This window comes from Pinus tabuliformis, chromosome J (assembly GCF_031772625.1).
Source record: "Pinus tabuliformis cultivar Carrire ecotype Pingquan chromosome J, CPIR1, whole genome shotgun sequence".
Classification (NCBI taxonomy): domain Eukaryota; kingdom Viridiplantae; phylum Streptophyta; class Pinopsida; order Pinales; family Pinaceae; genus Pinus; species Pinus tabuliformis.
Genome location: NC_142295.1, coordinates 859,516,149 through 859,530,192, shown reverse-complemented (window position 1 = coordinate 859,530,192; position 14,044 = coordinate 859,516,149). Strand labels below are relative to the sequence as shown.

General features: G+C 38.7%; 1 protein-coding gene across 1 annotated transcript in view; it reads left to right on the top strand.

Annotated features, from left to right (window-relative positions):
* Positions 1-14,044, top strand: part of RBL15 (RHOMBOID-like protein 15) — a 330,258-nt gene that overhangs the window by 242,573 nt on the left and 73,641 nt on the right. The window contains 3 exon segments of the mRNA XM_089378613.1: positions 3,803-3,987; positions 4,195-4,246; positions 4,341-4,400. Of these exon segments, the coding sequence (XP_089234739.1) occupies positions 3,803-3,987; positions 4,195-4,246; positions 4,341-4,400 (297 nt within the window).

Sequence of the window (14,044 nt, the reverse complement as noted above, 5' to 3'; positions counted from 1 at the left end):
GTGAATACAAGAGGGCTTCACACATGGGAAGTGGCTAGCACATTGGGCTGCACTTGGGATGCATAGGAGGCCGAAGGAGGGCTGCACAAGTGATTGGGAGGCTGGAATCTTTGCTGGAAAATTCTTCAGGTTTTGCTATAAATTCTTTGTACTTTTCGTGGGCCATTTTCCCTGGTTAGGGAGCTCAATGATTTCTCTGAATTAATTGAATGTGACAATAAGTTGGAGGACAAACTTCTGTTCCTGTTTTGTGACTTGTCTAATTTTCTGGGTTATTTTCTATTTTGTTTCCACTACAAAACTGCTATTAAAGGTGCCAATTATTGCTGTTTGTAGTTTTCAGAACCTAAAATTTACAACAGAAAATTATTTATTGGTAAAAGAAAATTTCTGGGCATAAAATTACATAAGACAGTAAATCTGATTGGCACATAGAAAATTTAACGGTCTGTTGGTTTAGGTTTTGACATTACTTGGTTTGTTTTCTGCTGTTTTGTGTTTCTGTTCTATGGCAGAGTGGTAATTTGATTGACTAGAACAGAGAATATCTAATTGGAAATTGAAAACAAATTTCTGTTGTTTTGGATCCAAGTGTAGATATTATGGCGTTCCTTTTCTTTATATTGCAATAGTATATTATAGATCATAGAAGTCTAGTTTCATAGCTTCTTTAGAAATTAGTATGGACAGTATCTGTTTAATTAAGTTTATGGTTCAGGTCTCAGAAGACACAAAAGAACAGAGTTTAGTTGACTGTAGCAGTGGAAATTGAATGTAGAGGATGGATTTCAGTTTTATGCTTTTATGTAGTGACTAATCCTCATGAAGATAATGCTGGCAAATGATGATTTTGAAGAATCTGTTGTTATTTAACTTTATCCCCTCTCCATTTTGGGTTGCATATAGCAAATTACTATCTCTGATTTAGAAATTCAAGCATACAAATCTGTGCTAGAAATGAATGGATGTTCAATGAATTGATTAGGGCAGCATTCCAAGTGATTCCCAAGTATCTCTTCAGCTCTGCTTGACAACATGCACAATTCGAATTTTATAATGGAACTAGCATTACCATTTGGACTTGGTGCCATTTTGGTATGTGCATCCTTACATGGTATATAGATGAGAAAACCTGCATATTTTGTCTCTAATGGTTTGGAATCATGGTTTGAAATCTTTAAAATTATTTCTTATACTAAAATTTAATTATTTTATGTAGTTTTTCAATTTTGGTTCATTGAATCTGGTTTGATCCGGTTTCGGTTTGAACCACGGTTTGATAGGTGGCCTAGTTCAAAGCCTGGTTCTGGGTTTCAAAACTATGTTATAGATAAAGAAGTTGGTGATTAAAAATAGGAACTGGCCAGAAGAGAGGCTTTATTGATTTTTTGTAGCATTGGGAGGTATTCCTACATGCCAAGGAGCCCTGCAAATCAGCAAAAAGAAATTATAAATATCAAAAGAAAATTCAATTTTTCATATTGGTTTATTTTGGCTCCAGGAAGCCGAAGTCGGCCCCACTCTTAGACGTGACCGTTGGTCAAAATGGCACCCATTTGACCACTATAAATAGACAATTAGGCCTCCTCACTTGACAAAAATTCAGATCACTCAAGAGTCCAAAGAGCAAGACGTCATCTGTACACACATGTGAAGGAGCAGAAAAAGTCTGAAGTTGACCATCGAAATCTGAAATTGAAGTTTGATTCATCAACCAGCGTTGACTTGGCATTATCTGGATCACTTTGACTTGGAATATTTGACTGGTTACTAAGCATATTTGACTGGACTGCTGATTGAAATTGAAATCTTTGGGCAAAAATAAGGATGTTGACGAAACTGTTGGACCAGTGTTCACTGAAGGGAAACTGTGACAGTTTGACTGATTTTTCTGAGGAAGTTGCAGGGTCGAAATTTAGCCTCCTTGACCATAGTTGACCAGAAGCAAAACAGTCCGAAATTCAGCCTCCTTGACCATAGTTGACCAGAAGCAGAACAGTCTGAAAATCAGCTTGTTGACCAGATTTGACTAAACAAAACATAAGCCTGATACTCTCTCTCTCCTTTGACCAGGTTTGACTAGTATTTAAGCTTGGAAATCGGCACAAATTTCTAGACAATTTATATTGTAAACTTCGCTGAAGAGTGAATTCTCCTTAGAAGAAAAGTTGGCTAGGTTTTTCCCAATGTTGGGTTTTCCATGGGTAATCTTTGTTGAAAATTGGCAGTTAAGGGATGAATTTCCTTGAATAAAATTTCATTTCTGACTATTCTAGATTGACTTTCTAAATATTGAAATTTGAAAGTCATGTCTATTATTGCAACCATGACATTCCAAAATTAGTTAGTGACCTTGCTTCAATTGGTAATCATGTATAGATGATGGAATTGACTTATCCTTAATCAATCTAAATTGTTTAATTTTTAATTTAATAATCAATATTATTAATATTATTATTATTACACTTATGATACTATAATATTATCTAAAGAGGAATTACATGTCACCTCTCCCACTTGGCAACTCAATCATGCCACTTTACATCTCTCTCCTTGATGGCAAATCGATCTCTCTCATTCAATGATACATCTCTCTCTCTCTCTCTCTCTCTCTCTCTCTCAAGGGATTCGTTCCACTCTTTCTTTAATGCTCTTACGCACCTCTTACACTCTCTTACACACTCTAATGACTCGTTATAAAAAGATTCCTCTTACACCTCTTTAATGCATATGTTACACTTCTCCTTAATGGCTTGAATTACTAAGGCATGCATTCTCCTTCTTTATGGCACAAGTCACTAAGGCATGTGTACTTACTACTTCCTCTTGATGGCATGAGTTTCTAAGGCAAGCGTACCCCCTCTATGGCATAAGTTACACTCCTATTTTGGCATATGTAACTTCTCCTCAAGGCATGGAAGTTACTCTTTCATGAATTCGACCTCCTTGCTCTTCTTATATATTTGTGCCTCTCTTCCTCTCTACTACTCACTCACTTGTGCATTGCAAAAGGAGAGTACGAACTTGAGAAAGAGAACTAGAGAGGCTAGAGAAGAATTGAGAGAGAGAGAGAGAGAGAGAGAGAGAGGCTTGAAGAGTGAGAGTAAAACTTGGTGAGCCAAAGTAATTCAGTGTTTGCTTCAGCTACTTCTATCAGAGATCTTCTTCAGATTTGGGTGAACTTCTTTCTCTCATTGTATTCTGTATCTCTGTTGAACATTTGATTTCTAGTAGAAGAAGAATCTGGTTGGGTTTTCCCCTTGTGGGTTTTGGCTTGGTCATTGGACCGAAACTCATTGTGTCTTATTGAGTTCTTGGCTGTCGTCCATTGTGTATATGGTTTATGTTCTATCTACAATTGCTTAACTAATATTGCAGATTAAAGAAGTTATTGGATCAAGTAATTGTTACAGCATAGAACTTCAGAATTTCAACAATCTTGTGTCTCTTATTGTGTTTGACTCTTTTTTTTAATCCCATGGTTATTATTGCAATATGCTTGAGATTTTCTACATATAATTACTTAGTGATATGAGTGACATAAGACAACTAGAGAATACAAATTATTGGAAGTAATTATCAGATACGAAAATCATGTTCTATTATAAGAAAAATCAACAGGCTTTTCTTTGGAATTCAAATATCTTCTTTGAAATTCAGAAAGAAGCAGGATAAAAGGAATCATGAACAGTTTGTTTTTGCATTTATATTTGTGCCTGTGAGAGAGGTAGGGAGGGAAAGGAGGGATAGTTTATCTAATAGAACTGTTTTTATATAATCTTTTATTTGGTTTTATTTTCAGTCTTTGGAAGATCCTAGATTTCCAGGGAGAGGTCGGACACTTGTGTCTTCCCAAATTCAATCAACATCAAGGATTGGTTCTGAGACAGAACTACAAACTAGACTTCTTGATAGGAGTAGCTAACCACAAGCACCTTCTCCAATGATGCCAATAATCACTCGTGAGACTGTAACATCAAATGCAAGGTGCAAGGATCTTCCATGACCATTAATTATTCTCATTCTTGTGTTTCCTGAGCTATAGTTGGTAGTTTTTATCTCCATGAGAAAAAGTATACTTCTTATCTAAATAGGCTGTGTTTCTTTCTCGGGTCTACATGTAAATTAAGGTAATTAGTCGAGTAGGTATAGTGATTAATCATTTGTATGTGGTGATTGGTATTATCTGTGCAGGCCCACACATAGGGAAAATTCACAACAATCAGGCCCTACACATATGAATCAGGTAAAAGATGATTCCATATTCATAAATGGATGCATTTCTGTTTGAACTGTCAGTGTCTAGAAGAAAGCATCATTGCACTTGATTTTTGATGCAGGGACATACACAAACTCATGATGAAGCCATTCAGAATCTTGTTGCAATGGGATTTGAAAAGGTAATATCACAATGTCCCTTTACATTGAGCATTCCTGCGATGCCTGTGTCTAATCCGTTTCAGAAGTGTCTGCTAATAAGCTTGTGACACCTGTGAGAAGATGCCAAACCAATGTTTCTATGAGAAAATAATTTAAACAAACTATTCTATTCTGCTTCGATTGTGGATTGTTCTCAGACTGGAATTATTCTCATATCAGTTTCCATTCTAGAAAATATATATATTCTTTCATATGAAGATAATGTATACTTATGTCCACATTCATGCTGTACAGGTCTAGTGAAGGCAACTTGTGCGCCTAAAGTTTAAACACAAACATTTTTGTGATGACAAAAAACGGGATGTAAATGAGCTATTTATCTTAGAAGCATATGATATTGTATATTAAATTCTGAATGATGCAGACACAAAACACACAAAACGGAGCAAGATGATAACAATGATATAGACTTTTTTAATTTGGAAGATTCGTTCATCCCCATGGGGGTACATTACATATATTAAAGGTTGAAAGAACCTTTTATTTCAACTTCCTAATATGACCTTTCAGTTTCCTAAGTAAGCTTTTCAAATTTCCATCTTGACATCTCATATGCCTATTGTCAAGCCACTACTACATTACATTTATTTATGTATTATACATTATACTCTGCATTTGGCCATTAAATACTAACACCCCCATAATGATCACTATGACTTGTTCATGTTATCACCCTCCGCAATAGAAAGTCCTAATAACTTGTACAAAGAAGAGGAATTACATTACTCAAATTATCTGCTCCTTCAACTGCTGTATATATGTTATATAATACCACTAATCCAAGCAACATCAAGCTAAAGTAGCGTTACACACACTAAACACCAAGAGGAGGAGGACACATGAAACTATTTGTTCACTATTGTTGGAAATAACACTGGGGGGGGTGAATCAGTATTAGCAAGTCAATAAAGTTTCATTTCCATAATCAGATTCATATACGCTACTTCAGTTAATGGAATTCGCGTATATACGCAACTGTGTTTAAGGCAACTAGCGTATATCCTACAAACTTATGATTCAGTTAATTCATCATATGTTGATCTTTAATCAATGCATAAAAACCATATAAACATTAACTAGGTGCAGTAAAAACAGAACAAAAAATGACACACATGAACACAAGATATAAGGTGGAAACTCAATGTGGGTGAAAACCACCTGCTGCAGTTGTCTCTATCTTCTTTTTAAATTAGAAACTTCTTTTTACAATTTTTGTACTGGCGTAGTCTTATACCAGTACGCAGGCTTCTACCTGCAGAAGGCTAAAACCTTCTCTCGTTCTCCAGCTTCTTTTGGAAGGGAGCTACAACCCCCTAGCTCTTGTACTAGCTGATATGTTTACTAATACATAGGTGCCGGCCTACAGAAGGCTACAACCTTTTTTTAATTTCAGGGACCACATTTCATAAATTTTTAAACTGGATCCATCAATAGCATCATTCAATCATCAAATCAACCAATCTCCTTTGCACCAACCACTACTGAATCAACCAATCACTTTGACAACTCTTCAATCTGATCTTTCAGAATGCTGTAATCAAAATACAGTAACCAGAACACTGTAACCAGAACCCAGAACACTGCAATAGCAAACAGAAGCAGCGAAAACATATTTTATGAGGTATACGCTATTTCAATGTGTCGAACATGTGTGCATACACACGTTTTTCAAGACGAACCTGCGTACAGATCTGCAGATCAAATTTAAGATGTATATGCTGTTTTGATATGCAGAACCAGCGTGTATACGCACCTTTTCTAAAGTGAACCTGCGTATAGATCTGTAAATGATGATTGAAACTTTACAATAATTCCAGACTTCAGTTATACCCAGGTCATCATATTTACAGATTACAACATGCGCTAGTTATTCAGATAAATGATCAAATCACATAAAGATACTTCACTTCAAGCCTTAAGATCTTGACCCATCATTAGATCTTATCCTTTATCAAGCGCTAAGTTTCATCCTTGGTTCAGATCCAGCTATGCACCATAACCCAATAACTTGTATACTAGATCTTGCTCTTCATCAGATATTCAATACTTGAGTACCTTTGCCTAATGATCTTCTCCTCTTTTTATAGTCTTAGGCTTTACTCAATACCATGGACCAAAAACCACTTAGGACCAATACCTTGGACCAAATACCTGGGGTCAACTTTTCGGACCAGATACCTTGGACCAATACCATGGATCAAAATACCGTGGACCAAATACCACGGACCAAAACTTAGTTTTTCAACATGTACGTGCCTTTCCTTCTGTGAAAGTGCATGTGTACGTTATATGCTCATTTTGGTCTGCTAACTCGCGTGTACACGCGGCTTGGTCAGTGGGGAACCTGCGTATACCTTTCTTTTCTTTATTCTGTGAATCTAGACTGTGATCTGTCATCTGAGTGAGTTGCCATCAAGGACAACACCTGTGTCATAGTGCCAAATGTGTGTCATAATGCCAGCAACTATGTGTCCTAATTTATTTATATATATATTTGTCATATATAAATAGGTGTATTAAGTTTCAGGGATATAATATAATTAATATAGAATATTGATTAAAAAATTCCTTCAATTGAAATACGACAATTTTTGTTTTTGAAGAAGAAGAGTACTCTCTTAGTGTAAAATATCTGTTAATTCCTTCTAACCATGCCTCAGTACGTTCTCCAGCTCGCCCTCTAGAAAATTCTGGGAGTTTAATTTTCTGTAGCTCCCTAGAAATATCTTACTTTGATTGTCTATACTCAGAATTTTTTGGTTTCGCTGGATTTGTTTCAATGGGTTGAGGTTGCTCTTCATTGGTTTTAGTCATTGTCGACCCGTTTAATGTTTCCAATATGGCTTCCAATGAGTGCATTATTACGGTCAACTCCGGTGCTGGAGCGATTGGTGTTGATGATAATCTCGATGGTGGTGGCAATGGAGATGGTGATGGCGACGGTGGTGGTGTTAATGACGGTGATGCTGCCTGATCACGTCATCATCGCTGATATGTCCTTGCCATTGTAGTGTTTCCTTTATACATAATAAAATTGTAAAAATTTGAGGTATACTTTCAGATTTAACATATAATTTTGCAATTTCAAATTTACAAACGGGTATAGTTTTTTTGCTATTTTTACCTGCTAGGCAGGTCTTACTAGTACCATTTGGGTTGACTAATGCACCAACAATATTCATGAACCTTATGAACAACGTTTTCCACAAATATCTTGATCAATTTGTACAAGTTTTCTTAGATGATATTCTCATCTACTCCAAGAATGAGAAAGAGCATGAAGATCATTTACGGATAGTATTACCTTGCCTCAGAAAACACCAGTTATATGGAAAATTATCCAAGTGTTTTTTCTTTCAGAAAAAGATTCATTACTTAGGTCATATCATATCTGGTGAAGGAATTTCAGTAGATTCTGAGAAGGTAAAAACAATCATGGAATGGCCAACACTGAAAAATGCACATGAAGTGCGAAGCTTTATGGGTTTAGTAGGTTGCTACCGAAGATTTGTGGAAGGATTCACCAAAATTGCAAAGCCAATTACAACTCTTCAACATAAAGGTGTTAAGTATGAATGGACTGAGGAATGTAATAAAGCATTCTATGAACTCAAGAGACTGTTGACCAGTGCACCAATCTTACGAGTTCCTGATATGGACAAAGATTTTACTGTATGTACTGATGCGTCCAAGTAAGGATTAGGTGCATTATTAATGCAGGATAGAGGAGTGACAGCGTATGCCTCAAGAAAGTTAAAGCCTCATGAAGAACTCCACGCCATTCACGATTTAGAGTTAACCGCTGTAGTATTAACTTTAAAGATATGGAGACACTATCTAGTAGGGCGAAGCTTTATGCTCAAAAGAAACCATCAAAGTCTACAGTGTTTGTTTACTCAAAGAGACTTGAATGCTAGATAAAGATGATGGAGTGAATTTCTAAGTGAGTATGACTTTGGAATATCTTACATCAAGGGAAAATAAAACGTAGTGGCAGATGCTTTAAGCAGAAGACCTCGAATATTTTCCCTCATACCTATCAAAATAGATTTAAGGCAACGAGTACTAGAACATCTCATAAGAGATAGCTGGTATTTAAAGGTAAGATCTAGTCTTGATAGTAAAAAGTCAAAAGAACCTAAGTTTGAGGGGTATGAACTAGAAGATGATGGAATCTTGCGATTTCATGGAAGGATGTATATTCTTGATAATGGGGATCTTCGAGACACCATCCTTAAGGAAGCCCACAGAGCAGTGTATTGTGCACATCCCGGGGTTAAGAAAATGTATACTGATACCAAGAAACTCTTCTTTTGGCTAGGCATGAAACACGATATTGTTCAATTCATTGCAAAATGTCTTGAATGTCAGCAAGTGAAAGTTGATCATTGTCACCCAGTAGGTCTCTTGCAACCTCATGACATTCCTATGACCAAATGGGAGATAATTTCTATGGATTTTATTGTCGGACTACCTCTCACTCCACAAAGGCACAATGCCATTCTGGTTGTGGTGGGTAAATTAACGAAAAGTGCCCATTTCATTCCCGTAAGAGATCATTACGAAGTTGCCAATGTAGCTCGAGTATTCATAAATGAAATTATCAGATTTCATGGATGTTAAGTTATGGTATGTTCTATGCTTAAAGCAGTTTACTTTTTTTCTTATTATTATCCACAGATTAGCAATCACATGTACATTAAGTAAAGTGAAGATAGAACATCAAACGATCGACAAAAAACAAGCCAAGACAAGAGACACCAGATGTGGCGGCTAACCAGGGACAAACCCCAATATGGGGAAACCCTTTGATCAAATCTTCTTTTATCTTTAATAATTTAGCAGAGAGAAATAGTACAAAAGTCCGATTTACATCAACAACAACAAACCCTAGATCAACCCTAAACTAGGGTAGTCGATATTTGTCAAACTGGTGGTCGGATCTCCTTGACTCCTTCACCAAAAAATGTGGCCTTCCAAGGAGAGTCAGGTTCACCTACTACGCAGTCCAGCGAGAGAATGATGGTCAACGCTGGTCAAACTTCCGATCTACAGTTGCAGCCCTAAAATATGCGTCCTTCCTTCCACACGTGTGAGAGAAGAGTCTTTTCTGTGCAGGAGAGAGAAGAGACTCTTTTTCTGCGCAGGGGAGAGGGAGATGTGATGAGAGTGAAGTGTGCAAATGAGGAGAATACTCCTTGTATTGATATGCAAAACGTTGGGGTTGAATAGATGCGACTGTTGGGCTTCTGAGCCTACATAAGTTGCTAGCCGACTTTGACAATTAGTCCATAATCAAAATAAATTTATATCTCCATAAATACTTATCGAAATGGGATGATCTTTAGATCAATCCTACACCTCTCGACGAGAGGAATCTAGTAAAAATATTATCATCCATGAATAAGGTGATCCACATGAAGTTTGGCCCTAGTTGCTAATTTTAACACTCCCTCTCAACTAGGGAGAACTTCATCTGCAATCTGTCGGACCGTCACTGCTGTCCATCCATCAAATGCACTGTCCTATATGGCTTGACCCTTCTTGCTTTGCTCTGCTTGGTTCTCCTCTGTTTTGCTCTGCTCTGCTTTGTTTGAATTATGAAGAAGAAGAAATGATCGAGGATGTGTCATACCATCCTCCACTGATCCGAAGTCAGTCTTAGAGTGTGTACCACTCTCACTGGTCCTAGACCAATATCATTGATCCCAGATCAATGAAGGCCATCCTAGCATAGGGAGTACGGTAGATACAATGATGCGTCCATCAATACTACTATGGTCCCTATCCTCATTTCTCTGCTCATTGATCAGATGAGAGGTACTTCCCATGAGTCCCAGACTGCATGGGTAGGATGCCTCGATAGGAGGACTAATCATCCTGTCCACAGGAGAGTGAATCATCCTGTCCACAGGAGAGTGAATCATCCTGTCCACAAGAGAGCGAATCATCTTGTCCACAGGAGAGCGAATCATCCTGTCCACAATCGCCATGGAGAACACATCATCCAGGCCCACAGGAGAACTAATCATCCTGTTCCATATTCGCCACGGGGTGTCACAGAGGAAGGTTGAACCTTTTTCCTTGTACCAAGTGCACCAACAGGGGATGATGAGTCACCCTGTGGTCATGTGTCGCTCTAAGAAGTACCCCGCGCCCCCTTGGAGCTCCCAGAGCTCAGTACATCATACTTGACCCTCATCGGAGGGTCTCTGGACGACACTAAGTCGTTCTCGGAAAGTCAGGAATTTGACCTTTCCTAGGGGCTCTGTTAGAATGTTAGCGACCTATTCATCTGTATCGATATGTTGGAGCCTTATTTCTCCTCGCTGCACCATATCTCAAATATAGTGGTACCTGATATCGATATGCTTGGAAAGATCATGAAATACGAGATGTTCTGATAAACGGATGCCGCTCTGGTTGTCACATAGGATCACGGTGGTATCCAATGTAAATCCAAATAGCTCACTGAAGAGCTTTCGCAACCAAACTGCCTCACAGGAGGCCATGCTAGCAGCAATATTCTCTGCCTCAGCGGTGCTCAAAGCCACTGACTTCTGCTTCTTGCTCATCCAGGATATCGAAGCAGATCCCAAGGAGAAACAACACCCGAAAGTCCTCTTACGGTCCACCACACTGCTTGCCCAATCAGCATCAGTATATCCAAGTAGTCTCACATCTCCGACAGTGTATCTTAACCCATAAGTAATTGTGCCACGAAGATATCTCAACAGATTCTTTGCACCAATCCAATGTATGTGGTGATGTTCAACCATATGTTGACTCAACGTATTGACTGCAAAGCATATGTCTGGACGAGAGTTCACTAAGAATATTAATGCTCCGACGAGTTGACGATACTTGGTGGCATTTCGTAAAACAGGTCCAGCAGCACTACTGCTTAACTTTTTGAAGTCAAGCTCCATCGGGGTAGTTACGGGCTTGCAGTGGACCATACCGAATCTTTCCAATATCTTGACCACATATTTTCGTTGAGATAGGAAAATTTCCTCTGGCTTCTGCCAAACTTCGAGTCTTAGGAAATAGTGCATCAGTCCTAGGTCCTTCATTTCAAATTCAGAAGCCAACTCCCTCTTACATTTGTGAATGAGAGGGTCTGCACCTATTAGAAGGAGGTCATCAACATACAACACCAGTATGAGAGGTTTGTCATCTTCAACCTTGAAGTAAAGGTTGGGATCGACTTCACTCCTAGTGAATCCTAGCTTCATCAAGTAGCTATCGATCCTTTCATACCATGCTTGGGGTGCTTGTTTTAGCCCATAGAGGGCCTTCTTCACCCTGCACACATGAGATTTTCGATCATAAATCTCAAATCCTTCGGGTTGCTCCACGTAGACCTCTTCTTTGATTGAACCATGCAAGAACACGGTCTTAACATCCATTTGATGTAGTTTCCATCCTTGTGAAGCCGTAAGGGCTATGATCGAGCAGATGGTGGTATATTTGGCAACAGGTGTAAATATCTCTTCATAGTCCATACCTTCCTTATGGGAGAAGCCATGAGCGACAAAATGAGCCTTATACTTTTCCGCACTTCCATCCGCTGCATGCTTTATCTTGTAAAGCCATTTAGAAGTGACAATTGTCTTGTCCAGGGGTTTGGGAATCACTTCCTAGACGTCATTCTTCATAATAGACTCGTATTCTTCGGTCATAGCATCCTTCCGTACTTGATGCTTGACGACATCTGAGAATGATGAAGGCTCATTTTGAATGATCGTGCTCATGATGGTCAGGTATCCCTGATACCTGTTTGGTTTCTTACTTTCACGGAAGGTTCCTTGGGGTGCAACGTGTCCTTCAACATCATCAAGTGTCCCTCTAAGCCATGCAGGCCTCTTCCTAGAAGAGGAAGGCTCAGGTGGAGGAGGATCAATAGGATCCATGGGTTCTTCCACATCGAGTATTGTTTCATCATTTTTTTCTTTCGGTTCCTTGGTGTCAGCTTCTTGAGAGCTCCTCACAGTAGGAAGATTATTCACCTTGTTGAGAGCCATATCTTCTTCAAAGGTGACATCATGACTAATCACGACTTCCCTTTGACCGGCTACATAGATTCTATAGCCCTTAGTAATTTCACTATAGCCCACGAAGATTCCTTTCTTTCCAGATGCACCCAATTTGTTCCTTTTCTCTTTCGGCACATGAAAATATACAGGGCTTCCAAAAATTCTAAAATGAGATACGTCAGGTTTCTTACTGGTGAACATTTCTTCGGGAGCCTTGGAACCCAATGCTTGATGGGGGCATCAGTTTTGTACATATACGGCGGTGTTTGCAGCTTCGGCCCATAGAAACTTCAAAAGTCTTTGATCATGGAGCATAGCATGGACAACTTCCATAATCATACAGTTTTTCCTTTCCACCACACCATTTTGTTCAGTAGTGTACGGTGTAGTGGTCTCCCTCTTAATGTCAGCCTCTTTACAAAATTCATGAAACTCATTAGATTCATATTCAGTCCCATTATCAGTCCTTAGGATCTTGATCTTCTTTTCGGTTTGATTCTCGATCAAGGCTTTGAAGTGTCGAAAGCAAGATAATACTTCATCCTTCTTTTTCAAGAAGTATATCCAAGTCTTGCGAGAATAGTCATCTGGAATGTCTTGCCTTCTTGAATGGTTGTCCTCTTCCTTGATTTCCAGCACTCCTTTTACCTTGGCCATTTGACTTGCCATTTCTTTGATTGCCTTGAGAGGGATTTTGATCATCATCCCTGTGTGAGTTCCTTTTATCAGGACACTCCCTTGCATAATGACCTGATTTATTGCAATGATAACATCTTCCTTTTCCACCCTTTGGTCCAGTCTTCCTTTTGGAATGGTTTCTTCTTTTAGCATGAGAAGAAAAGGTAGCGGGATGACCTTTAAGTGTGGGCATTTCCTGTTCTTCCATTCTTGCTTCTTCTTGAATGCATCTAGCCATTAATTCCTCAAATCCAGGAATTACATTATTGTTGAGGAGAGTAGTCCTGAATATATACCATTCAGATTGTAGTCGTCCAAGAGTTGTGAGTGCCATTTCCTTGTCAGGAATTACTTTCCCAATAGATAAGAGATTGCTTTTGATCTCAGTGATTCTTAAGAAATATGCTTGCATATTTGCATCTTTGCCCTTCTTAATTTCCTTCAGCGTATTTCTAAGAAACAAAACTTGATTTGCATCATTAACTTTAAATAAACTCACCAGTATATCGTAGATTTCCTTGGAGGTGTTCAGCTCAAAAACATAGGCCACCAAGTGCTTGTCGATAGAGTCCCGGATGTTCTTCTTTGCTTTGACTTCTCCGGATTTCCATTTGTTCCTGGCAGCAACGAGTGCATTTGATGGAGGCTCAACAATATTGCCTCTCACATGGTCCAACACTCCTTGATCTTCTAAAGTCAGATCGAGAGACATCTTCCATCCATGATAGTCAGAGTTCTCATGGAGCTTGTCTTCGGTGGGGAAGAGTGTTGAGGACCCCATAGTTCTTTTAGGATAGCCTTGCCAATTTTCTCTTTGGTGATTGCTCTTGCTCTTGCTCGAGCTTTGTCTTCACCTCAACTCTGATACCATGTTAAGTTATGGTATGTTC